At 49.8% G+C, this 27,884-nt stretch overlaps 1 protein-coding gene across 1 annotated transcript; it reads right to left on the bottom strand.

Annotated features, from left to right (window-relative positions):
- Positions 1-433: 433 nt before the first annotated feature.
- LOC138752996 (suppressor APC domain-containing protein 2-like) lies at positions 434-27,769 on the bottom strand. Its single transcript, XM_069915592.1, has 7 exons — positions 27,722-27,769; positions 26,800-27,322; positions 12,122-12,258; positions 9,226-9,372; positions 8,407-8,508; positions 4,439-4,549; positions 434-1,082 (listed from the first exon to the last, which is right to left on the bottom strand). The coding sequence occupies exons 1-7, from the start codon at positions 27,767-27,769 to the stop codon at positions 954-956; spliced, it is 1,197 nt and encodes a 398-aa protein (XP_069771693.1). The 3' UTR covers positions 434-953.
- Positions 27,770-27,884: the final 115 nt, after the last annotated feature.

Genomic DNA, 27,884 nt, shown 5'->3' with positions numbered 1-27,884 from the left:
ACGAACCTCCTCCGTACGCCGGCGTCACACTTCCCCCTCCCTCCGACATGCCTATAATTACATGTGACGTTAGTGCTGCAGGTAGTGGGGCACAATAGCTTTGGGGGGGGCCCTCCGGCACCAGCCGTGTTGTTACTTGCCTCCACCACTTACTAGACCACCTCCAAATTGGAGGAACACCAGCTGGCCTTCCTCCCCTCGATCCCTCCCTTCTCCACCACCTACTGGTGGGGCTGAACAGCCGCCCATCCAACAGAGTCACAGCTCAATCCCGACTGCGAGCGTGGAGTTTGCCCATTCGCCCGTCAGTTCTCCCATTCTCCCCCCACCCAATCACAGAGTCCTCTGGTTCCTCCCTCATCCCCCCAGTCGCCTGGCTGGTGGGGAAGGTGATGGGAACATGGGAAGAATACATCGGTAGGGATTCGTGTGGAGTGGTGTCCGTGGGAGGCTGATGGTTGGTGCTGATTTGATGGGCCTGTTTCTGTGCTGTCAATCTATGACACCGTTTCACTCGCTTCCCTGAGATCCCGTCCCAATCAAGTCGATCTACCTGTTGAAACCTTCATCTAAAGTGAGAGCCCCAAATGCAAACATAAAGACAGTCAGACAAATGTATCAAATTACCAATAATTTACATAAATACAGAATAAATAGATTAAAATCATGAGATTTGCATTTGGCTGAACCTGCCAAGTCTTGTCCAAGTTGAGAGGTAACATCACTGGGGTATTGTTCAATCTCTACAAACAAAGAGAATATTTTGGGGATTTAACCCAATGGTTTAATGCCAGGATCCTGTCCTTAAGATCTATGGAATGTTAGGAAAGAAAGCCGGAGAATTGTCTTTTTAGAATTGGGGAAGGAAGTCACAGTTAGGTGGCCCTGAGTGGTTGGGGTAGGGGGCCACTTAAATCTTCTTCTGGAGTGAACATCCAGGGGCAAGTCGCCAGCTAGATGATGGTCGAGCTCCCACCGCTGGACTCCAAGAAGCCTTCGTTCCGGGAGTCCATTAGTTGTTTGACAAGCGACGCCTTTTCCCTCTCCAGGGCGGTGATCCGCTCGCTCTTCAGGAACAACTCCTGTGGGAAAGGCAGATCAGAAGAGAACAGACCAAAAGTGTCACACCACCCCCCCTCCTCGGCCCTCCCCACGTCCTAAACTCTGGCAGCAAGACCCAACGCAAGCTCGAGGAGCGCCAGCCCACCTTCCGTCTTGTGCCCCGCATGACTCCGTGGTGAACCCTCCAACGCGGTGGTTCTCGACCTTTTTCTTTCCACTCACGTCCCACTTTAAGGCATCCTTAGGCCATCGGTGCTCTGTGATTAGTAAGGGATTGCTTAAGGTGGGAAGGGAAGGTTGGGAATCACTGATCTAGAACCGATTGTCACTGAAATATTTTGCTTGAGAAAAATTGTCCTTGGCCCATTTCCTTTGGAGTTCTGAAACCCTGCACATGATGAGTCAATGAGGGACGATTAAACCAGTGGTTTTCAAACTTTTTCTTTCCACCCACATCCCACCTTAACCAATCCCTTATTAATCACAGAGCACCTATGGCATGGGGAATACTTGCGCATCACAACTGACCATTCCTGCACGTCACTACGGACCCTTCGGCCCAACCCGTCTATTCTGACCAAGGCAGCCCACCCACCTGCCTGCACTTGGCCCATAATCCCTCTAAACCCATCCAATCCATGTATCCTTTTTCAATGTTAACTTACAGTACAGCAACAGGCCCTTCCAGCCTACAGGCCTGGACCGCCCAAGTGTAGCCAATTAACCTACAACCCCCAGTAAGTTTTGAAGGGTGGGAGGAAACCTGAAGTCCACGCAGATGCGGATTCGAATGCATTAACCATGCTGCCCAGGTTTCTGAAACTTCTGAAAATATTTCTGAAAATGGGTGTACTTGGGCTGGTCAGGTTCATGGGCTGATGATACCATGGTGGTATCAGTCAGTGTACAGGATGGAGATTGAAAACCTGGCTGAATGGTGCACCACAATAACATTGCACTCAATGTCACCAAAGCCAAAGAGCTGATTGTTGACTTCAGGAAAGGAAAGCCAGATGTGCACAATCCAGTGATCATTAGGGGATCAGAGGTGGAGAGGGTGAGCAAATTTAAGTTCTTGGGAGTCACTAACTCAGAGGATCTTTCCTGGACCCATCTCACTAATGGCATCGTAGAGAAAGCTCATCAGCGCCTCTACTTGCTCGGGTGTTTGCGGAGGTTGGGTACAACACCATAAACCCTAGCAAATTTCTACAGAGGTGTGGTGGAAAGTGTGCTGACTGGCTGCATCATGGCCTGTTTTGGGGACGCCCACACCCCCCGAGCATCAGGCCCTGCAAAAGGTAGTGGACGCACCCCAGGACATCACCCTCCCCTCCAGCGAGAACGTCTATGGGGAACGCTGCCGTGGGAGGGGAGCAGCAATCATCAAGGATCCCCACCACCCGGCACACATTCGGTTCTCGCCGCTGCCCTCAGGAAAGGGGTGCAGATGCCACAAAACTCGTACCACCAGGTTCAGGGGCAGCTGCTGCCCCTCCACCATCAGACTCCTCAACCACAAACTCAACCAGGGACTTATTTAAGGATTCATACTTCTGCAATGTATTGATTTTTTCCCCCTCTCTGTATTGCACAGTTTGTTTACATTTCTTTATTAATTTACATGTATACGCTGTGTACGGTTTTTTTTTTGCACTATTAGTAAGTGGTGATTCTGCCTGGTCCACAGGAAAAAGAATCCCAGGGTTGTATGTACTCTAACAATAAATCTGAAGTGTCCGTTACCGGGCTGTATCTCTGTAAAAAAAAGAAAAAAAACCTTGCACTAGAACCTGACTCAACAACTTCATCCAGCAGCTCGTTCCAAACTCCCACCACCCTCTGAGGGAAGGAGATGGCCCTCAGGTCCTTATTAATTCTTTCTCCTCTCACCTTAAATCTTTGGCATCTAGTTTTAAACTCCCTTACCCTGGGGAAAAAAACACCGGGACGGTTTTCTTTGTCCGTCCCTCTCATGATTTTATAAACCCTCCCTCAGCCTCCCACCCTTCAGGGAGAAAAGGTCCCAACCTCTCATTATTCAAATCACATTCTCTGCATCCTTTCTATCTTGAAACAATATTGAGTGCTGGGTAATGGTCCAGTGGGCAATACAGCTGTCTCCGCCTCAGAGTTGAAATTCTACCATAGAAACTTGGCCACAAAATTCAAGTTCGGCACTCTAGAACGATCTAGAAGACAGACGGCCAAACTATGATTCCCAGGCCAACTGCAAACTGTTGCCCATATTTAAGTGGCCCAGGGTGAATTTTAAAAATAAAATGGAACATGGCCTGTTAGAACATCGTCTGAATTAATAAATTGCTCTTGGTGTACACTGCACTTCTTAGTTTCAACACTAGAGGTCGCTGCCATTATGAACAACAACTAGATTGACTGATACACTGTTCCTCATTGGTGAAAACGTTTACCTCAGTTAAGAGAAAAAAGTTTACCTCAGTCAAGAAAAAAGTTTACCTCAGTAGATTGAACATGGTGGAATCGGACAGATGGAAAATAGCAAAGCAGTGCCAAAAATTTCAGACACGGTGGGAAAATGAATACTTTTTCCACAGAAGTCAAGGTGAAGTGTGTTTGTTTGATTTGCAAGGTACCTGTTCAGTAGCCTAACTACAGACTCACACATTGCATCATAATCATTGAGGTGGACACTTAGGCCATGAACTGTTTTCACTGAGAGCTGTGGAGGGATGTTGGAGACATCTCCCTTCTCCCTTCAAAGCTGTGCCGCCCAATTACACCCAAATTGACCCTCAGCTCTGTATGTTTTGGAAGGCGAGAGGAAACCAGAGGAAACCCGCACAGGTCCCAGGGGAGAACATGCAAACTCCTTACAAACTCCAGCGGATTTGAACCTGGGTCACGCAAACTGTGTTGGCCTCCATGTAACCGCATGGGCTTTCCTCCGGGTGCTCCAGTTTCCTCCAACATTCCAGAGACATACGGGGTTAGTAAGCCGATAGGTCACATGGGTGTATTTTGGTGATGTGGGCTCGTGGGTCGGAAGGGCCTTTTACCCTACTGAATTTCAGAATTTTTATAACAAAATGTGGGAGCTTTCTGACACACATTAAAGTCTGCAATTGACACATTGCAACATCAACTGCATTTGACAAGCTCAATTTGGAATGTCCTGTTTAGGCGTTACAGAAATGCAAGTCTACTCCTTCTGCTTTGCGTCAAGGCTTCTAGTTTCTGGGCTCACAGACAGGAGCCAAATGATGTGATTGCTCCTTCTTGATGAATGCTCAAAATTTTTGGAATAGCCTCCCCTTATTCGCTCTCCTGCCCCACTCCCTGACCCCAGCGCCCAATGCCAAGGGGCAGGGGGTGTTTCCCCTCCAGTGCCTCACACCTTAGTTAACAGATGGTTCTGCTCTTGCAGGATGCTGATTGGATGCCGGCGGAACCCGATGACCTTGGCGGCAGGGGCGAATCCGTTAATGGGATGCTGGGCGTGCGGGACCTGTGGATAGAACGGTTGGGAAAAGGAAAGATCTGGGTTAGGAGCTGGTTCTAAGGCTGGGAACCAAACTGCCCGAGGGCTGCGAGGCCACAGAAACCTTTTGCATTCGTGGCCTCGCTGGCACTTGCTGCCCGACCACTGGATCTCAGTGAGGAGGCCTGGAATGATGGCATTGTTGTGCGTCCTGGGGATTGACATCCTCGGGTCAGAAATGTGGAAGGAAGTGCATTGTAATCAGACAGTGGTGAGGCCAAATTTAGAGTATTATATTCCGTTTTGGTCACCTCACAACAGGAAAGGCATCAATAAGATTGAAAGAGAAGATTTACTAGGATGTTGCCAGGACTTGAGGAACTTCAGGAAAGGAAAGCCAGACGTGCACAATCCAGTGATCATTAGGGGATCAGAGGTGGAGAGGGTGAGCAAATTTAAGTTCTTAGGAGTCACTATCTCAGAGGATCTTTCCTGGATCCAACGCACCAATGGTATTGTGAAGAAAGCTCGTCAGCTCCTCGACTTCCTCAGGAGTTTGGTGCGACACCAGAAACCTTCTACAGAGATGTGGTGGAAAGTGTACTGACCAGTTGCATCGTGGTCTGGTATGGGGACACCCCCGAGTGGAAAGATAGTGGACACATTACAGGCAAAACCTGCCCCACTAATGAGCACATCTACGGGAACACTGCCGTCGGAGAGCAGCAGTGATTATCACACCACCCAGCACACGCTCTGTTCTCACAGCTGCCATCAGGAACGAAGTATCAGTGCCGCAAGACTCGGTTCAGGACACAGCTGCTATCCCTCCACCATCAGACTCCTCAACGACAAACTCAATCATTTAAGGACTCTGACTTTGCAATTTATTGATTTTCTCTTTGTTCTTTCTGTATTGCACAGTTAGTTTGTTTACATTTGTTATCTGCAAGTCTTTATTTATTTACATGTTTACACTGTGAACAGTTCATATTTGCACTACCATTTAGGGGTAATTCTGCCGCACCCACAGGAAAAAGGGCTGTGTGTGATGTCATTTATGTACTCTAACAATAAATCTGAAAAATAAATATTTTAAAAAATTAAAGGAAAGGTTAAACAGGTTAAAACTTTATTGCCTGGAGCGTCGAAGAATGAGGGGAGATTTGATAGAGGTATACAAAATGATGAGGGGGACAGACAGAGTTAATGTAGGTCAGCTTTTTCCACTGAGGGTCGGTGAGATACAAACCAGAGGACATGGGTTAAGGGGGAAAGTTTAGGGAGAACATTTGAGGGAACTTCTTCACAGAGTGTTGGGACTGTAGAACAAGCTGCCCGCTGAAATGGTGATAGTGGATTCTATTTTAACATTGAAGAAAAATTTGGACTGGTCCGTGGACGGGATGGGCACGGATAGATACAAACTAGGTGCAGTGGGACGAGGCAAAATAATAGTTTGGCACAGACTAGCAGGGCCTGTTTTCTGTGCCGGAATGATTCTATGGGTGAGAGTTTGCGACTTTCCACGAGGGACAGGGAGTGGACAACCGGCCTGTGCGTGAGTCTGAAAGCTAATGAGGGGATGTTAGACTGGCCCCCCGAAAGAGTGGGTTTGATTCCACTAACGAGTCTCCCGGCTGATCCGATTGCAACCGCAAGTGCACAGTCACGTCCACCAACCTCTCAACCTCCAGCCTTGTCAGGAATTTGCCAAGAAGTATTTAAAGGAGCCCTCAGAATTCTGGAAATAGGTCTTGTGGATAGATGAGACCAAGATGAACCTGTGTCAGACTGATGGCAAGAGCAAACTGTGGAGATGTAAGGGAACTGCCCAAGATCCAAAGCGTATCACCTCCTCTGTGAAACGTGGTAGGGGTGTATAGCTGCCACAGTTCCTGGCACACACATCTTCAATGATAATGTAACTGCTGATGGCAGTAGCAAAATTAATTCTGTGGTGTATAGAAACATCTTATCTGCTCGTTCAAGCAAATGCCTCCAAACTCATTGGTCGGCAATCATCTCAAACATTTGCTAAAGCAACAAAGGAGTTTTTCAAAAGCTGAAAACTGGAAAATTCTTGAACGGACAAGTCAGTGACCCAATCTAAATCCAATGAGCTTGCCTCCCACACGCTGAAGAGACAGGGCTCCGAAACAAGCAGGAGCTGAAGATGACTGCAATCGAGGCCTGACCAGAGCACCACCAGAGAAGGTGCCCAGCACCTGCGACGGATTATGTATATATTTTATATTGTATATAGATAAGTTTTAAAAGGAAATAAATAAATTGTTGGGGGGGGGGGTAGTGCAGGTCACAAACACTTCACAAAACAGATCTCATTTAAAATGCCAGAGTTCTGCTCAAGCCAGACAGTTCAGGCTCTGAGTATCTTTGCAAAAACTTTGAAGACTGCCTATAGAGACTTCACAAGTAGGTATTAATTGGACATGCTGTGGAGTAATGGATTATTGATTCAGAAAGCAACAGATGAACAGACTCGGAAGATTTGGTCCGGTGCCGCAGTCTGTCTGAGTGCAGCTGGCTGGTCTAAGAGGGTCATGTGGTTTTCTCTGAGAGAGAGAGCGCGAGAGCGAATTCATTTCTACAGTTCAGTAGCAGCAGCTACTGAACAGGACAAGCTGGCAAGCTTGTGGAAAAATCCCATTTTGAAGACGGGTTCAGCCTGGTCAAAGTCCTTGTGGTTCATACAAGAGGGGAGGACTGGCTGGCTAATGTTTCACTTGAAATAAGAGAAACACAAAGGGACTCTGTGGTGACTTGAAAGAAAGGTTATCATCTGGAAAACCCTGATGGGGAAACTTTCTTTGGCAAAACCCTGACGTGGCTGATCGGAAGGGATCAATTTGTGTCCAACGTGCAACAAATCTCTCTCTGAAAACCGACAAGAATCTTCCTGAACGGCAACCATTTACCTTTCAAGCACCAAAGCCTGGTGAACTTCATAAATGTTAAATTCTGTGCACAGTATAAGAACTGCCTGATACCGGTGAACTTGGGGGAGTGGAAAGTGAGATTGGACTGTGAATCAAAGAACTCTTCTGAACTTAAACACACACATTACATACACGTGCGCTTAGAATTAGAAGGGGGTTAACTTAATAGTAATAAGTTAAAGTTTGATCCTGTTTTTATGTTTAAAGAAAATTAAAAGTAACTTTTGTTTAACAAACCATTTGTCTTGGTGAATTTCTATTGCTGATGGGTTTTGGGGTCCTCTGGGTTTGTAACATTATGAATCGCAGACTTCAACCATGCAAGGAACTAAACATGACTACTTTAACATTGCTATGTCCCAAATATTACAATGCCTGAAATGAGGGGACTATGTACAAAATGTTCTGTAATTTCTACACGGTGTGGTCAACCACTGTCACACTACGATTAGCTGCTGCCGGCTGGACATTCCCCCACCCACCTGAGACCGATCCCACCCATAGTCCTTTGCCTGCTCCCTGTTCCTCCGATCCTACCCATAGTCCTTTACCTGCTCCCTGTTCCACTCTGCCTCGATCAGTCAATGAGGTTGACGGTGGCTGCAGTCAATCATTAATAAAAGCCTTTCAGTTTCACAACTTCAGTCTTTTGTGATTATTGATGGTGCATCACATGGGTAAGACCGAAATGTACACAAATATGCTTGACTAAAATCTGGAATGTGCATGTGAATTGTTTGATTGCAAACTTGAAACTGTGGCGCCCAGGGGCAAATGAAGGAAAAAGAAGAGGGAATCATTCCCAACCTTTCCCTCGCCAATGATGGAGTGAGCAGAAGTCTGCTCCTGGGCTGGGTCACCAGCACTACACACTGAGACAGCTCTCGACACCCCACCCACCCTCCCACCCTGCTCATCACCAACCTTTCCAGAGGAGGAAATTAGGTCACTGAGGCAGCAGTTGACTTCCTGGATCTTGGCCAACAGAAGGCAGGCTCGGTTCTGCTGAGAGCCGGCAGAGAAATACTGGAAGGAAAGGAGAGGGGAGTGAGAAGTTGGGGGAGGTACGGAAGTTCTTGGGCTGAGACGGCAGCTCAGGGTCGGGGTCCAGGCCCAGCACCCAAGTGCGTGGACCCCTGCCCCATGCACAGATCGCTCGAGGCCCAGGTGCATGGATACCTGCCCCATGTACAGGTGGGTTTCAGCCCAGGTTTGTGGAGATCCCTGCGTCATGCACAGCTGGGACCAGGCCCAGATGTGTGGACATCTGGCCCATGCACAGCTGGATCCAGGCCCAGGTGTGTAGACACCTGGGGGAGGGATCAGGGAGAGTTGACAGAGGGAAAAAAGTAGTGGGGGGGGGGGGGTTAAAGGAAACTGAATGTGTCAATGCCATCCAGTTGGAGGGCGCCCAAACAGAGGATGAGGTGTTGTTCCTCCAATTTGTGGGTGGTCTCAGTCTGGCCTTGCACAAGACCATTGACAGACATGTCAGCAGGGGTTATAGAAATTAGTATCCACCAGGAGATGCATGCTATTGTGACAGACAGAGCCAAGGTGCTATGTGCAATGAATAGCAACATCAAAATTGCATTTGACATCAGAATGTTGCAATTTCTATGAATGATCAATGCATCCGAATTATGCGAATGGCAATCAAGTGCCGAGATTATGTAATTAGGTCAATCGGGTTGTCAGTTTGGAAAGGGTTCACCCTCAGCCTGCCTGCTCACTGGAGCTCACCTCACTCCCCAGGCCCTGCCTGGCCTGCTCCTGCCTCCACTTCACAGTGTGGATCTGGTTCAGATACCAGTCCTTTGCCCGTTCCACCATCTCCAATCCATGCAACAGGGCATCACGCTCCCTCTCCAACTCCTTCATCTGCTTCAGCTGGGAGAGGGAAGGAAATGGCAGAGCACTTGTTACTGACTTTCACTCGCCAACCCCCTGGGAGAACGTACACACTCCTTACAGACAGCACCGGAATCGAACCCGGGTCTCTGCAACAGTGTCAGACTAACCCCTCCGCCCCAAGGACAAAACCTTAATTAATCACCCGAGGGCAGGCATCTCCAGAGTGGGAGGAGCTTCGCCCTGGGTCTGTCACTGGCATCACCTGGGGGGGGGGGGGGGGGTGCGGACCGCAGCGGGCGATACCATCTGGTGGGGGGGGGGTATGTCACCAAAATGACTGTTCATAAAATTTTTTGTTCAGTCTTTCAGCAGAATTTTTTAATATATATATATATATATATATACATACATATATATATAAAAATATCCCTGTAGCTAGTTCTAACAACAAAAACATTTTTTGTCAGCTCAGCTGACATGTATCAATAGACCCACGAGGCTAAAATTCTATGCTCATTTACTTTTTGAGCCTCCAGTCATGATGTCCCAATGACACTTCGAATCCCATGGTTTCGTCTGCACAAGCAAGCGCTGTTGTTCTTGTTGCTGCCGTGTGTAAGATATTGGAATTTAAAGGTGTAATTTTAATTGTGCTGGTTGTTTGTCTCACAACTACATTTCAGTGAAATACAGAAATTATGATTTACGAGTAACATTTAGTGAAAAAAAAACCATTACTAAGGATTCTGTATGGACTGGTACGGGAGGAGGTCAATGGAGGGGAGGGGGTGGTGATACCAACTCTAGTTGTGCCACTGGGATTCCTTCAGTTAGATCTACACCCTGGAACTCTCTTTCCCACTCATCGCCGTGGGAGCGATTTCAGCAGAAGGACTGCTGTAGATCAGGCAGTGGATAATAGAGGCCTCCGCCTGCATCACCCGGATCACAAAAAAATGGATAAATAAATGAAAGATGCTAAACACAATTTCAACAGGTCAAACAGCATCAGTGGGAGATAACGAACAGTCAGTCTCTCGACTGGGAACTCTCATGTTGGCCGTCATCAGGTGTGGGATCAAGTTTGAGAGCCATGAGGTAAAGTTGCAACTACCTACACAAGACCCCATTTGGAATAGGTGGTTGGTATAGAGAGGGTGCAGAGGAGATTCACACACCTATGGCCTGCATTGGCGAGCACGCCTCATGAGGATGGGCTGAGTGAACTTGAACATTTCTGGTGGGAGCGACAGATGATGAGAGATGATCTGATAGAGGGGTACAAGATTATGAGAGGCACTGATGGGGTGGATGGTAAGAGGCTCCCCTTTCCCCCCACCCCCCCCCCCCCCGAGGCTGAAATGGATCATGCAAGGAGACACGGTTTTAAGGTGCTTGGGAGTAAGCACAGGAGGGATGCAAGAGGCAAGTTCTTCAACCAGAGAAGGCAGGAGCATGGAATTCGCTGCCAGCAACGATGGTGGAGGCAGGAACAATAGGATCTTTAAAGAGGCTATTGGATCATTACACGGAAATGAGAAAAATGGAGGCTTATGCAGTAAGGAACATTCTCAGCAGCTGTTGTTAGGTTAGCACAACACCGTGCGCCGAAGAGCCTCTACTGTGCTGTAGATTTCGATGCATCTCTCTTTTCTGTCTCTGAATACCGTGACCATTTAGATTCTTGTTGGTGTATTTTGTGTACCTGTGTGTCTGCAGAAAGTAAGAATTTCAGGGCGGCTGGATGTTGTACATGAGTGCACGCCAATACACACTGATCATCTCTTCCTGCTCTCGCCCCTTCATCCCAAGAGCAGCTCCCCTTCCCCATGCCCTCTATCGAAAATATCATCAGACCCGTCTCACCAGCCCCCATCTCCTTTCTGTGGAAATCCAGGTAGTTGTCAATCTTCTTCCACGGCGGGGGCGTCACGGCGCAGCAGTTGCCACAGGATTGGGCGTGTAAATCCCAAGCTGTAAGTAAGAAGTTTGTACATTCTCCCCGTGCCTGCGTGGGCTTTCCTCGGGATGGGGGGAGGCCCGCTGCTCCAGTTTCCTCCCACCGTTCAAAACGTACCGGAGTGTAGGTTAATGGGGTGTAAATTGGGCAGCACAGACTTGTGGGCCAAAAGGGCCTGTTGCCGTGCTGTAGGTCTAAATATAAATTTTAAAGTTCCCCGAGGAACTTCCTCTGCAGCCGGAAAGATCTCAATCGGGCTCTCAAGTGCGGGAATAATGTCTCCTCAATGTCTAGGGGCACATGAGATAGTGTGCGTAGCGTTCAACGCAACGCCGTCATAGCTCCAGCGATCGGGACTGGGGTTTGAATCGGGACCAACGTTCCAATCCCGTGCTGTCTGTAAGGAGTTTGTATGTTCTTCCCATGTCTGCGTAGGTTTTCTCCAGGGGTTCCAGTTTTTCTCCCACCGTACGGTGGGGGGGGGGGGGGGGCAGGTCAATTGGATGGCACGGGCTCATGGGCCAGAAAGGCTTGTTGTGGTGTTGTGTGTCTAAATTTAAAAATAAATATTTAAATTTAAAAAGAGACCCCAGACGTTGGAATCTGGAACAACCAGCCATCCACTTGAGGAACCCAGTGGGCCGAGCAACATCAGTAGGAGTAAAATGGCGGACTTAGTTCTGAGCAGGAACCCATTGTCAAGGACGCAAAGATCTCAACGAAGTCTCTGGCCCGAAATGCCAACTCGACTTGCTGAGTTCCTACACCTGATGAACGGCGGCTTCAAGCTCGGGGGGAGACACAACCGATCCGTTCCTTGCTCACCACATCATAGTTGATGCCGCTGGTTATCGTGTGGCGCCGTGGCTCACTGCGGCAGCTGCTGCTCCTTCTCTGGGTGGCTTGGGCCACAGAGCCGGTGATGCTCTGGGACCGACCGATTCCCAGCTTCTGCACTCCACCTAACCGGAAGAGAGGGGTTCAGTTAAGCAGCAAGAGCTCCAGCCAACCGCAGGGAGTCACCAAACCGAGCACAGCGGAATCTGTGCCCCACATCACACCCCTGTCACGTCCCCAGCTGCCAAATCTCAACTTCTGAAATTCCCTCTGCCTCGGGCAGAATATCGTGCTCAGGAGTTGGACTGTTTACCATCATATGCATCCAGATAGAATCTGAAGCTCTGTGTTGCATGCTATTCAGGCAAGTCAACCCATACCTGATGATACACAAGACAAGCTTATGGAAATCAGGATATGAGAGGGCACTGAGGGGAAGAAGGGCTCCCGAAGGGCCTCGGGCGCTGAAGGGTCCCTGATCATGTTGGGGCTCGGGTTGCCGATGGATCTGTGAAACTGGACGTGAATTCACGGACACTCAGTGACTCTGAAGGGCCTCTCTCCAATTGGTAGGGTCGCCAGGCAACATTCGCGGCGACTTTGTTTGCCTTACAGCAGGATGAAGGCAATTTCGTGTAATATTACATGTCAGTACCATTACAGGAGAAAGGAATCTTGAAGCTAGAGGACATGGGTAGAGGTTGAAAGATTAAATGTTTTGGATGAACACGAGGGGGAACTTCTTCACACAGAGAGCGGTGGGAGTGTGGAATGAGCTGCCAGCTGAAGTGGTGAACGTGGACTCGATTTGGACAGGTGCACGGATGGGAGGGGTATTGAGTTTCAAGTGCTCAGATGCCCCTATATGCAGTCATGGATGTTTCAAAGGGGAGGGTAGTTTATTCAATGTTATACGGTGCACCAAGTTGGGGAGAGGGTGGTGGCAGGGGGTGGGGGGGTACGGTTAGCAACAGACTGCTACAGTGCCAGTGACCCGGGTTCGAATCTGGCACTGTCTGCAAGGAGTTTGCATGTTCCTCTGCATGGATTTCCTCTGGTTTTCTCCCACCCTCCAAAAACCTGCAGGGTTAATTGGGCAGCACAGGTTTCAGTGGCCAGAATCGGTTCTTAGTGCATTGAAAATCATTTTTTTCTTCTCTATTAAAAGATGCACATATAGGGGTCTGGCTGTACCACAGGTTTGGATGCTCTGTACACAGGGCTACAGCTGAGAGTAAAGGGTTAAGATCTTCCACTTGTCATTCATTTCCCTGCACGACAGGAGGTTGGGGTGCAGCAAGGATCAAGTGTCTTGTTCTCACCTCCTCTTCAACAATAACCGGATAACAGGCAGAGTGTCCACTGGGGGAACCCAGCTGGTTAAACTTGGGCTGTAATGAGGCTGTGCTGACCACCCCTCGACCTCTCGCTGCCTGCAGAGCCCCGGCAGATGGGAATCAGCTGAAAAATGGTGCTTTTGAAGGGGCCTGCTCCTGGGACCCCTCCACACCCAGTTCCCAATTACTGCATCACAGCCATAAAGAAAGCCAATTCTTCACTTACCTCAGCAGCCCATTAACTCCTCAATGCCCCCTTCTCACCTGGCAGTCCACTTAATAGGGGAGTAAACGACCCGCGTTCACACTGGGCCACGAAACCCCTGGTTCATGTGAATATCACAGATCTAAGGGGGCCCAGCCTTCAGCATGACATCCCGAGTGACGCATTATGCACTCCCAGACCAAGTGAAATCATAGAGGGTATGGAAGCACTTATGTGCACAGTGTATGAAAGGCAGTGGGAAAATCTACTACAGTTGGCTTCAAACCATAGGACACACCCACAGACCTGCTTGTCATTATTCCCTAGAGTATAACAACTATTTACATAGCATTACATTGGATCAGGTGTTAGAAGTCATGAGAGGATTTAAACCACAGGTATGCGCTGACAGCTCCGCCAGTCGCCCGAACTGCACTAATATTAAAACTACCAGACTGACATATGCACACACTGACACCACTAATGATACCAAGTTGAACAGGTTGACTCTTCACATTAGAGCTGAGTCAACTCGGCAGGGCTCTGATACAATCCCCCTCCCCCCCCCTTCAGCTGCATCAGAGCCCGGTTGATTTTTGACCCCCTCCCCCAACCCAATGGGGAACTTTCAGACTGGCAGGTGACACGCTAAATACCTACCGAATTGCCCACCACAACCCACATTCAGTAGCTTCAAGATCCAGGGGAGTAGATTTAGGATGGAAATGAGAAGGAACGGCCTGTCCCGGGGTGGGGGTGAATCTGTGGAATTCGCTGCCCCTTGAAGCAGTGGAGGCGACCTCAGTAAATGTATTTAACATCAGGTTGGGGATTTTTACATAGTGGGGGAATTAAGGGATATGGGGAAAAGGCAGGTGGGTGGAGATGAAGCCATCGTCAGATCAGCCGTGATCGCATTGAATGGCCCAGCAGGGCTCGATGGGCCGGATGGCCAATTCCTGCTCCTGATCCTTATGTTGTGATTTCCACTAAACCCTTCTCTTCCCCCCACCCCAAGTGGGTCACACACTGTCCTCTCCCCCCATTCTGTTGGGTCACACACTGACCGTCCCCCCCACTCTGGTAGGTTACGCACTGACCTCTCTCCTCCCCACCCTGGAGAGTCGCACACTGCACTCTCTCTCCCCCCACCCTCCTGGTGGGGCAGTAGGTCATTCACACATACACACAGACTCTGTAACTCCATTGAAGTACTGCCAGGAATCTCGAATTGATAATAGTTCCAGGGTCGCTGAGGGGATTTGCACAGTCTAAGGAGTTTCAATCCAGGTTTCAGTTGGCAAGGATCCAGAAGAGGAAACCGCCTTGACTTTAATAATGGTCCCAAAGGAAAGGCAGAAGTAATCTTGGGAGTGTTGCAACATGCATCACTTTCCCATTCATCCTCACCTAACATTGCATCAACGTTCAGCAGCTGACGAGAACTTCTCTGGAAAAGCTGGTTGTTTGTCCCTCTTCGTCACATAATTACCAAAGGAAATGTAAAAGGATTTCCCTTCCCTTTACAGCGCCATAGAAGCCAATTCTGGCCATTGAAACCCGTGCCACCCATTTACACCCCAAATTACAAGATAGGAGTGTGACAGGGTATTTAGAGGTGGCTTGGGTGGAACTGCTAGAGCAGCTTGCACACACACATTTCAAAAGACAGAAATTTTGCAGCACTTTTACAGAGTGCTTTTTTGCAAAAGAGCAACATAGTATCAGCATACAGCTTGCCTGGGAGAGCATGTGATTTTTGCAGGCAGGGGCAGAACAGCTTTGCTCTAAGAGAAGGAGGGAGTGAGAGAGAAGGGGGTCACAGAAATCAGTTCCTAGAGGGACAAGCTGGCAAACTTTGGAAGGCTGACTGGTGACCTGAAAGAAAGAGGATCATCTGGAGAACCCTGAAGGGGTCAAGTTTCGTCAGCAAGGCTGATTGAGGAGGAATCGGTTGCGGATGTTCTGGAAAAGGAATCTCTCTCTGAAAACTAGCAAGAACCCTCCTGAGTGGTAACCATTTTCCTATTAAGCACCAATGACTGGTGAACTTTGTTAATGCTAACTTCTGTGCACAGTACAAGAATTGCCTGCAACCAGTGAGATTGGACTGTGATCCAAAGAACTTTTCTAATCTTAAATACACATTACACAAACCTGCGGAATCAGCCCATCAAGTCTGATCCATCCTCCCACTCAGCCCCACTCCCCGTAACCCTTGATGCCCTGAATGATCAAATGCCTGTCAATCTCTGCCTTAAGTACAATCAACAGCTTCACTTGTGCAGCCACCCGTGGCAACAAGTTCCACAGGCTTGCGACCCTCCGACTAAAGAATTTTTTTTCTCTTTTAAATTGACGCCCTTTTATCCTGAAGTTGTTCCCCCTTGTCCTAGACAATCGTCCTTGCCACATTGACTCTCCAGGCCTTTCAGCATTTGAAATGTCTCTACGAGGCCCCCACCCTTGACCTTCTGTCCTCCAAGTGCAGACCAAGAGCCGACAAACATTCCTCATATGCCAACCCTTTCATTCCCATAAATCTTCTCTGAACCCTCTCCAACGCCAGCATGTCTTTTCTCAATAAGGTGCCCAAAACTGTACAAATACTCCAAAATTCTTACCTGCTGTAGCCACACATGTGTGCAACATATACTGATTACAAGAGTGAAAATTACTGAATTTGATGGCATACAAGACACCCCCCCCCCCCCCATTTCAGCAGGGAATATTATTTTTTACTGCATTTACAGGTAAGTATTTAATGGTGAGTAATGTCAACAGTGATCATTGCCGCTGGGGGACTCACTAACATCACCGCCATCTATTGTTCAGGGCTGGTGGAGGACTGTCGACAGGGGAGTGGGGAGGTGGGATCAGTGTGAGGGCTGGTGGTGGGCTGTGGGGCGGGGGGGGGAGTGGGTCAGCAGGACCAGTGTGGGGACCGAATGCGGACCGCCCCGCTCCCCCAACTGACAGTCCTCCACCAGCCCCCGCACTGATCCCACTGCCCTGCTCCCCGGACTGACAGCCCTCCACCAGCTCCCACACTGATCCTGCTGCCCTGCTCCCCAAAACCGACAGCCCCTCCCCCACACTGATCCCGCCTTCCCCCGACAGTCCGCAACCAGCCCCAGCACTGATCTCACCGCTCTGCTTCCCCCACCTAACAGCTCACCGCAAGGCCCCACACTGATGCCACCACCCCACTCCCCCGAAACAACAGTCCGCCACCAGCTCCAGCCCTGATCCCACCGCCTCTCCCCCGACAGCCTGCAACCAGCCCCCACGCTGACCCCACCGCTCTGCTTCCCCTGCCCAACAGCCCGCCACAAAGCCCCACACTGATCCTACTGCCCCGCTCGACAGATGCCCCCAGCGATAGATGGCAGTGATGCTTGCGAGCCACACAGCGACAAGAATCACTCTCAGTGTTACTCACCATTATCACCCGAATTTCAACCGCATACAAGACCCAGGGAATATTTTTTGGGGAAAAAAGCAGGTCTTATATGCCATCAAATACGGTAAATTATCACATACCAAGACTACCTTATTAATATCAACGCACTATAAATGCCCAAATGCTGGGTTCTGCAGCTTTTTCACACCATTTGATAAATCTTACCTGCTTCCCTTAATTACACTCTCAATGTGACCCTCTTACATCAGAAGATTACAGCCACAAATCCTCCTCTGCCATCGGTAACTATCGCTGCTGCAGGTCCCCGCTAATCCTCTGCCACGGATCAATAGTCCAGGATGCGGAGAATCTCTGGCCACCCAATTCGGGACGCCTGGATTAGAAGGCGGCAGCTTTCATTCAGTATTTCCATTATCCTCGCAGGAGATCAGCGCCGACGCCAGGCTTAATTTGCCCAAAGTCTTCTGCCCCTCGAAAGAGAGGCGGCCGTGGATTTCAGCCACTGCCAGTGCACCCTGGAGCCCTCTGCAGCCAACTGAATGCCTCTCCAAATGTTTAGGGAGTGGAGCAAATACAGGCGCAGCAAGATCCCGACAGGAGCCAAGCCACTGCTTTTTTGGGGATGCACGTATGGGATAGGAGCAGGAGTCGGCCATCCGGCCCGTTGAGCTGTTCCAGCCATCAGATCGCAGGTGATCTGATGATGGGCTCATCTCCTTTTCCGCCCATATCCCTTCATTCCCCTTTGACGTAAAGATCTATCCAACCTTAAATATATTTACTGAGGTCGCCTCCACTGCTTCAATGGGCAGCGAATTCCACAGATTCACCCGCCCCTCTGGGAAAAGCAGCTCCTCCTCATCTCCATCCCAAACCTACTCCCCTGGATCTTGAGGCCACTTCCCCTCGTTCTAGTCTCACCCACCAAAGGAAGCAACTTACCTACCTCAATGGTATCTATGCCTTTCAGAATTTTAGACCTTTCTATAAGAACCCCTTTCGTTCTTCTAAATTCCAGTGAGTAAAGTCCCAGACGTCTCCATATCTCCTCATAGGTCAACCCCCTCATCTCTGGAATCAACCTGGTGAACCTCCTCTGTTCCCCCTCCAAAGCTTTCCTCAAGTCAGAACAGAACTGCACGTCGAACTCCAGATGCGACCTCACCAGGACCTTGTACAGTTGCAGCATAACCTCCCTGTTCCTAAATTCAATCCCTCCAGCAATGACGGCCAACATTCCATTTGCTTTCTTGATAACCTGCTGCGCCCGCAAACCAACCTTTTGCGATTCTTGCGCAAACACGCCCAAGTCCTCCTGCGAGGCTGCACTCTACAATCGCTCGTCAATTTAAGTAACAATCTGATCTTCTATTTTCCCTTCCAAAGTGGATGACCTCACGTTTGCCAACTCACTCTATCAGTGAAGTTAGGGGAGCACGACCCCAGTCCTCACCGAGAGCTCAGCAGTGGAGAGAACTTCAAAATCCCGGGTGTCAACGCCTTCGAGGATCCGCCCCTGGACCTTCCACGTCGAAGCAATCGCAAAGAAGGCTCACCAGCGGCTATACTTCATGAGGAGTTTGAGGCGATTTGGCCCGTCTCGTAAACTTCTACAGGCGGAGAGCATTCTGGCCGGTTGCTTCACTGCCTGGTACGGTGGTGGCGCCAACGCTCAGGACAAGAAAAAAAAACCTCAGTGGGGGGGGGTCGTTAACTCAGCCAGCAGCACCAGGCTTCACTCCATCAAGGACACTGACGTGAGGCGGTGTCTTTAAAAAAAAAGCAGCCTTCATCTTGAACGACCCTCACCACCCTCTTCACTCTGCTGTCATCAGGGGAAAAGGTGCAGGAACCTGCAGACACAAGGACAGCTTCTTCCTCTCTGCCATCAGATTCCTGAATGATCCATGAACCACAGACACTGCCTGACTTCGACTTTTTCCTGCACTAATTTTATTTATTTTGTCAATCTGTAACGCTGCCACAGAACATTATTGACATGTTGATGGCAATAATAAATTCTGATTCATCTGCCAGTCCCTTGCCCATTCACTTTGCCCATCTATAGCTCCCTGCATCTGAAAATATGCCAAGGCTCGGCAGGGATGGCGTTTCCCCCCTTCCTCCCACCCTCACCCTCCCTCCCCTTCCCCCTTTCAACCCCCTTCTTTCTCTCCCCTTTCCTCCCTCCTTACCCCCTTGCCCTTTCCTGCTCTCCTTTAACCCTTCATCTCTCCCCTTCCTGCTCTCCCTCTACCCCTTTCTTTCCCCCCTTCCTCCCACCCTCTCCCCTCCCCTCCCACCCCCCTTACATCTCTCCCCTTTCCTCCTTTCCCCTCTCCTGCCCTCTCTCTACCCCTTTCTTTCCCCACCTTCCTCCCACCCTCAACCTCTCTCCTCCCCCTTTTGTCTCCCCTCCCCTTTCCTGCTCTCCCTCTACCTGTTCCTTTTCTCCTTCCTCCCACCCTCACCCCCCTCCCACCGCCTACCTTTCCCCCTTCCGTCTCTCCCCTACCCCTTCCTCTCTCCCCCTCTCCCTTTTCCTGCTCTCCCTCTACCCTTTCCTTTCCCCCTTCCTCCTATCTTGACTCTCTCTCCCCCCCCCACTGCCTACCATCCCCCCTTCCCTCCCACACTCCCTCCCTGCTCTCCCTCTCAGTGCCTACCTTCCCCCCTCTCCGCAGAATGAAAAACACAGCTGCTGCTTCAGCATTGGACAGCTTCCAGAGTGTTCTCATCTGGCACTGCGAGCGTGGACACACACAAACAATGCATGTCAACTTCGCTGGGCCATGGGCTGTGTTGATGCTAGAGTGAGAGGTTGTGCTCTCAGGGCTTAACTTGTTCAACAGTGATCTTAAAAAAGAAGTTCCTGACAGAGAGAGAGAAAGACAAAAAGGGGGATAGAAATCGAGGGTCACACACAGACAGACCAAGTTCGGACAGGAGTAATAGAGGGGAAGAGCACAATAGGACAGACCGAGCAAGAAACAGGCCCATTGGCCCATTATGTTGGGGGTGAACACAATACCCAAAATAAGCTGAATCTCTGTTGCTTGCAGTTTTGATCCACGTTGTTATGCAATAAAAATGGTTCAATATTACACGGAATTCGCCATCAGCAAAATTTGCTTGAAGTGCCTCATACAGTCAGGGAGAGAGAGAGAAGCATCAGAGTGTCTGTGCACCTCCCCCCCCCCCCCCCCCCCAAGTCACCGTGTGTCCGTGGATTCACTTCCAGCCCCACAGAGTCCAGTCCAAACCATCAGAAGCCCAAGCTCCAGATCTGAACCTCTAGCACGATCACAACCCTTCAGCGCCCTCTCACATTCCAGTTCCAATATCTGGTACCCCCCCCAGCCAGCCTCCGACAGCCCACGTGGGTTCCTCGCACCCCCCTCCCCCCACCGAGTCTCCAGCAGCCGCCTGCCCATCTTGATAACCGCGGAGCCCCTCCACTGCGGTCGCCGATCCGCGGATCATCTCCTCCGCTCCTCAAATCGGGGTGGGGGGTGGTCTCCCTGTTATCCGGTGCCTCTGCATCACTCCTCTGCTTCCCGGGAGTCCGCAACCCCTCGTGGCTGCTGCCAATTAGAGGCACCGTCATCTCGGGTGCCGACCCCGCGGCTGTGGGACTTTTAAACCACTGTCAGCTTCATTTACATTCGTTGAATCTATCTCCCCTGCTATACCCAGCCACCAATTCCAGGCACCTACTACTCTCTGTGCTTGGGAGGAAAAAATACTCCGTGCACATCTTCTTCAACCACCCACCCACCTTAAAAGCATTATTTGATTCCAGGAATGAGCGGGTTATCACAGCACTCGTTAGAATTGAGGAGAGTGGGGGGGGGGGGGGGAATCTCATTGAAACATTTTGAAAGACGTGGACAGTAGAGGTAGAAAGGTCATTTCCCCTGGTGGGAGAGTCCAGGGCAACTTCAAGATTGAGGGGTGTCTGCTTAGAACAGAGACGCAGAGGAATTTGTTGCCAGAGGCCAGATCATTGGGTGCATCTAGGGCAGAGATTCATACCCTGGGCATTAAAGGTTACAGGCAGTGGGGCTGAGTGGGGAAATGGATCAGCTGACAATTAAATGACAGGGCAGACTTGATGGGCTGAATAGCCGGTTTCTGCTTCTGTGTCTTATGACCTTATCAGAGGCTTCCTTTTTCCCCCTCCAGGGCTAACATGAGGCGACACAGGTTTAAGGTGCTGGGGAGCAAGTACGGAGTGGGTGGGGGAGGATGGAGGAATGTTAGAGGCAAGCTCTTCACACAGAGAGGGGGTGGGTGCATGGAAATGTGCTGCCGGCAACAGTGGTGGAGGCAGGTAGAACATAATCATTTTTAAGACAGGTACATGGAACTGAGAAAAATAGAGGGCTGCACAGTCGGGAAATTCTCAGCAATTGCTAGAATAGCTTGCATTCGGCGCAAAACTGTGGGCCGAAAGGTAAAACGACCCAAATTTCTACAACCCTCTCCTTAAAAAAAAATCACACCCTCAAATCCAAACAAATCTCTTCCTTTTCTGTACATGTTACAAAAACAGACATTTGTGTAAAAATTTACTTCAATTATTTTGAGAATAATGTTAGGCCTAATGTTAAAAAAAACACACACACAAATAAAATCAACCCGAAAAGATCCTTGGGGAACAGCAGACTGCAGCTGACCAGAGAATATAAATTAACAATCACATTTGTTCAGGCTTCCTGCTGTCCCAGGAAAGTTCATTAATTAGATGCATCTACTGCTTCCCGCTTGTAACCTGGCATTCACTTACCCGACCTCATTCACAGCTGTCTAAAATCAGTTAGAATTTTAACACTTAATTGTATTAAACAATGTGAAACTCATTAATCAGTGGCAGATGGAATTTAATGCAGACAAGCGTGAGGTGATGCATTTTGGAAGGACAAACCAAGGTGGGGCATATGCAGCACACAGTAGGGTTCTGAGTACGGTAGAACTGAGGGATCTGGGAACACAGGTACACAATTCCCTGGAATTGAATGGTGTCACTGGTGGATAGGGTTGAAAATAAAGCTTTTGGCCTTAATTAAGTATTGAGTACAGGAGCAGGAATGTTATGGTAAAGTTGTATCAGACTTTAGTGAAGCCAAATTTGGAGAATTGTGTGCAGTTTTGGTCACCGAATGACAGGGAAGATATCAATAATGTTGAAAGAGTGCAGAGCCAATTTCCTAGGATGTTGCCTGGACCAGGAACTGAGTTACAGGGAAAGATTATTCCCTGGAGCGTCGAGGTTTGATAGAGGTATTTTAAAATTATGAGGGGGGGACAAACCGACCCATTGAGGGTCGTTGAGATACAAACCAGAGGACATAGGTTAAGAATGAAAGGGGAAAGGTTCTGTAAGAACTGTAAGAAGTTTCTCCCCATGTCTGTGTGGATTTTCCTGTTCAAAACTTACTGTGGATGAGGGTTAATGGGATGTGGGCTAGGCAGTGCAGACTCGTGGGTCATTACCATGCTGAATATCCAATTTTTAAAAAAAATTAATATGGGCGGGGGGTAAAACTTGTGGAAACGTGTGGAATGAGCTGCCAGCCGAAGTGGTGAATGCAGGTTCAATGTTAACATTCAAGAAAAATTTGGACAGGTCCGTACATGGACGGGAGGGGCACGGAGGGCTATGGACTGGGTGCAGGTTAGTGGACAAGGTGAATAATATTTCTACACAGACTGATAGGGCCTGTTATCAGTGCTGTAACATTCTATGGTTCTAATCTTATGACCAGCTCTTGTCTCTGCACCAGTATTGTGTATTGCAATGATAATTCATCACTCACACAGTGGAATTTGTTACAGTTCCCCTTTGGATTATAAATAAAAAAGATATTAATAGCATTTAATTAAAAATCTATTAATACCAGTGGGTGTGTGGTTCCCCTTTTCTATTTTAGCTGTGCTTATTAATGGGAGATATTCATTAAAAACACACACATACCCCCTCTCTATTGTGTCAAGGCAGGTGCACGTTATAATGCAACTCTCCCTCGATCTGAGCCCCAGTTTCACAACTGTTTAATTCACAAGACGCATTAACAATGTGTCATTCAGACAGAGTGTGCTCTGCTCCTGCAGTCTCAGGGGTGTAGATAAATGAAAAGCGTTATAGACAAGCTGACCCTCCCTCCCACTGAGGCACAGCTGCGGACTTGGGACTGTTCAATGTTGGGCAGTACAAGACTCATTGATGTGCGCGGCCGTTTCAGGCAGCATGTGGAACCAAAGTATGAGGGCTCCAAAGGCCGCCACGTGCGGAGGTTCTACTTGTCCCAGGGGTGGCCCCAATTGCTGCGCAATGTTCCAGACTGCTGGACTTTGCCACACTACCTATGCTTCCACCACAGGGCCAGCAGGCAGCGGTCAGAATGGAATGTCCTACAAACACTGGGAGGTGAGAATCCAGTGGGGTGGTTCCCTGAGTGGGCCATCCGGCATAGTTCCTGATTGACGGGGCTCACAAACAAGGACCAGGACTTGGCCTGGCCAGTGGTAGGAGGAACCCTCCCAGTCAGATCCTTCCTGTACAACCAGAACATCATCCTCCATGTCCGCTGTCTTCGTGATGACTGTGGTGGAGTGGAGACTGTCGCCCACCTCTTTGCTGAATGCTGATTGGCTAAGAGTGTGTGGAGAAGGAACGTGAGGGGTCCCTGTCATGGTTAAACCCCAGCAGCAATGCGACCGAGCTCATGCTGCCCAATGACACCCAATTAACCTACACCCTCCGTACGTTTTGAATGGTGGGAAGAAACCAGAGTCCCCGGGGAAAACCCACTCAGACACAAGGGGGGAGGAGAATGTATAAACTCCTTGCAGACAGCGCAGGATTCGAACCCCGGTCCCGATCGCTGGTGTGGTAACCATGCCGCCACTCTCTGATCTACGGGCTGTTCCCGGGCGCCCACGCTCAGTCATCCAGAACTGCCGGAAGGCCATCAACTCAGCAAGAGATGCCCTTTGTCTGCCAGAAACCTGCCAGTCTTTCGGCGCACGGAGACGTCGGTGAGGGAATGCCGCAGTCTGGCACATGCAGGCTGCAGGAGTGCATGCTGACAGACCAGGGTCGGCACCAGAACATGTGCTTACCAGGGAGCATTAGGGTAACTGTGGAGGGCACAATTTGATGCTAAAAAACTCACTCGGGGGGGGGGGGGGGGTGCATACCTGAACCTCCGCCATCCCTCCAATGTTGCAGACAAAAGCACTGCTCATATCGTGTAGAGACTACTGATCCTTGAAGCTAGTGACACTTGATGCACGCTGATGGCTCTAGTGCTGTGGTGGGGCAGGTGGGGCGCAATGGCCTGAGCGGGTGGGGGGCAATGGCCTGAGCGGGTGGGGGGCAATGGCCTGAGCGGGTGGGGGGCAATGGCCTGAGCGGGTGGGGGGCAATGGCCTGAGCGGGTGGGGGGATCACAATACCTCATTTTGGGGGGGCAATACCCATGAATGCTCTCCCCCCCACCCAACTCCGACCCTGGAGAGGGACACGCTGAGGCTTGGGCGCCGTGGGGAAGGGCCACAGTCTCGAGTCCTCCCATTCCCGGGCGCTGATGGGCTGAGATGGGGGGAAGCTCCTCAACCAAATGGGGGGGGGGGAAGGGAAGAAACAACAAGGTGCCACAGGGGCGGTAACGGGGTATTGAGAGAACAATGTACATTGACAAGAATGTAGAGACATGACAGACATTATGAATGTGAAAAGTCTTGAGTTGCTTTCTGGTCTGTCAATAATACATTGTGAATAAAGTTTATTTTTCGTTAAAAAAATTTGATACGTTTTTCTTTTTAAGATATTTTTATTCGAACCAGCACAGGAAACAGGCCATTTGGCCCTTCTAGTCTGTGCTGACCCTTGACCTGCTCCCATTCCATAACCCTCTAGCCTTCTCCCATCCATGTATCTATATCCAATTTAAGAATGAGCCCACATTTCCCACGTCAGAAGGCAGCTTCTCTCTGAGTGAACCTCCCCCAATGTTCCCCTAAACTTTAAAACTATGACCTCCTCGTATTGATCTCCCCCGATCTAAATGGAAAAAGCCTACTTGTCTATACCTCTCATAATCTTGTGACCCTCCATCAAATCTCCCCTCATTCACCTTAGTTTGATTTCAAAGCAAAAAAATCATAAAAGTATAAAAAGCAATTGTGGACTGTTAAGTGTAAATAACAGATTTAATAACGGGAAAAGATGGCAGCGCTGCCAGAGTTACTGGAGCGGCAGTGCTGCCGTGGACCGGCGGGGAGCGGGGAAGCCAAGATGCAGAGCTCCTGTGGAGTCCAGCCACTCAATCGACTGCCCGTTGCAGGAGCTGGCGGCGGATTTAGTTGTAATCCCATGACCGTGGGCTCTGTGCCCAAGATGGTGGTGCCCATTAATCGGGGCTGCAGGCTCTGGAGAAACACCGGAGGATGGGAAGGTTCACATGCCCGATTGAGGAAGAGAAGCGGGGGAGGTGCCCTGCAGGGGGGTGCCAGTGAGGGGGCTCTGCAGCTGAGGGGGCCAGCACATGCGGCAGGGATGCTGGAGACAGAGCTGCTGGAGGGGTATCAGAACCGGGATGCGAGGAGGTGCCGAGGGCACTGAAGGGTTCCTGACCGTGTCGGAGGTTCGGATCTGGCGCTTGGGTCACCGATGGTTTGGACTGGACTCTGTGCGGCTGCAGAAACGCTGGAGGCGAATCTACGGACACTCGATGACTCTGGGGGGGATCTCTCTTCTGCTTCTCTCTCTAGCCCCTTTCAAACTTGCAAGTGATCGCAGGAATTATCGGCCAATCGGCCTTTAAAGTGACGTTTGAAAGCAAAATCAGCTCAATGCCGGCGTCAGATGACATCACCTCACACCGGGGATTGACGGCCTCGAACCCCTAGTATAATCCCTGGCACCTCCAGGCACCGGCGTTGCAATCAGGCAAGCGTAGAACAGGTAATTGCATTGGGGCATTGAAACGACCCAAGTTTTTGCGTGAGCGGGGAAGGAAAGATTAAAACGAAGCCATAAACTTTGCCGCGGGGAAATCGCAGTGAGAGAGAGAGGAAATAAATCGCAGTAGCAGACAATTTTCAAACAGGGTGGGAAAGTTGGTAGCGCTATTGTGCCCAATTTATACAGCTTGGGAAAGTCAGTCTTTATAAATTGTGCGCTATGCAGTGCTACCAACTTTATTGGCAGCACTTTCCCTCGGTCCATAATAAAGGTTTATATAGGTCGGCCCAACAGGGGCTGAAGGGCTTGTACTGAGCTGTACATAAAGCTTAATTATGTTATAGTTAGGCATGATTAATTTTGTTCAAATACAAGATCGTACGCCGGGGGATGGCTCCTTGCAAGTGTGAAAGCGTGAGGTGTGGTCAAGCGTGAAAAGCCAACCCGCCCCCGCCATTCCCATCCCCGAACGGCCAATTTAGCGGGACGCAAGTGTAAAAGGGGCAAATTCCTGCCGGGGGCAAATCTGTCTGCCCTGTAGCAGGCAAAAAGAAATTTCATGTGATGTGACCATGAATCATTTTTAAAAATCCAGAAATCATAAGTAACATTACAAATTTTATCCCGATAATAAAGGTCGTTCACATTACTTTAAGAAAATAAATGGCCCCACAGCTTTTGATTCGAATTTATCAATTGGTTTTGAAACGAAACTTGCTACTCACTAACCCCGTGCTCCGTTCCCACTGCTGGTTATCGGAGAGACTGGGTTCCCCGCCGAGCCGGCTTCTCGGTGCCCGGAGCCGGTCAGGGGCGAGGCCAGTGCTCGGTCCCGATGCTCCGCCGCCGGGTCGTTCTCCTGCTCCAGCGCCGAGCGGATCCCGGCCAGCAGGCGGGGAAAAGTCAAGCGGCCGCCGGGCTCGGCAACCCGCCGCAGGCAAGGGAGCAGCCCGGGCGGGAGGTCCGCCCGCCGGCGGCTCTCGTCCGGCCAGCCCCTCTCGATGTCCCGCAGTTCCACGGCGCCGCCGCCGCTCTGCTCCGCCAGGATGTCGTACAGGGTCCGGAGACTGAACAGGAAGGTCCGGGGCGGACAGCGGGGCTCCTGCCGCTGCCGTCGAAGAGGCTCCTCCGCCCGGCTCAGGCCGCCAGATGCCATCCCCCTTGGGTCGCGGTGGTAGACTTCCTCGGCCAGGGCATACTCCCGAGGCCGGCTCCAGCGGGAGACGCGACCCGGGGCAAACCAAGTCCGGCTCTGGCAGAGTCAATGAAGTTGCCCGAACTCTAGCCCTTATTGAGGTCGAGTCCACTGGCGTCACTCGCCGGGTGCTGACAGCACTGGGTGGACACATCAGAGGGTGGGACATCAAAATTAGTCTCGATGAAATGCTGGTGGTCTTTCAGGAGAAATGTATTACTTTTTACAGAAGTATCTCTGTAGTTAGTTATGACAATAAAAACATTTTAAGCCCAGAGGTCCCCAAAACCCAGCAGCAATAGAAATTCACCAAGACAAATGGTTACTTAAGCAAAGTAGCTTTTAATTTTCTTTAAACATAAAAACAGGATCAAACTTTAACATATTACTATTAACTTAACCCCCTTCAGGTGTATGTAATGTGTTTTCTGTTCAGGAAGGGGTTCGATCATTCACTTCTCCAAGTTCACCGGTATCAGCCAATTCTTCGACTGTGCCCTGCATTTGTCATTTATGAATTTTCACCAGGCTCTGCTCCTTACAGGTACATTGATCACCGCGCAGGAAGGTTCTTGTTGGTTTCAGAGAGAGATTTGTGGCTCGTTGGTTGCATGTTATA

This window comes from Narcine bancroftii, chromosome 2 (assembly GCF_036971445.1).
Source record: "Narcine bancroftii isolate sNarBan1 chromosome 2, sNarBan1.hap1, whole genome shotgun sequence".
NCBI lineage: Eukaryota > Metazoa > Chordata > Chondrichthyes > Torpediniformes > Narcinidae > Narcine > Narcine bancroftii.
Note: the sequence above shows the minus strand (reverse complement) of the source record. Positions and strands in the feature narration are given on the sequence as shown.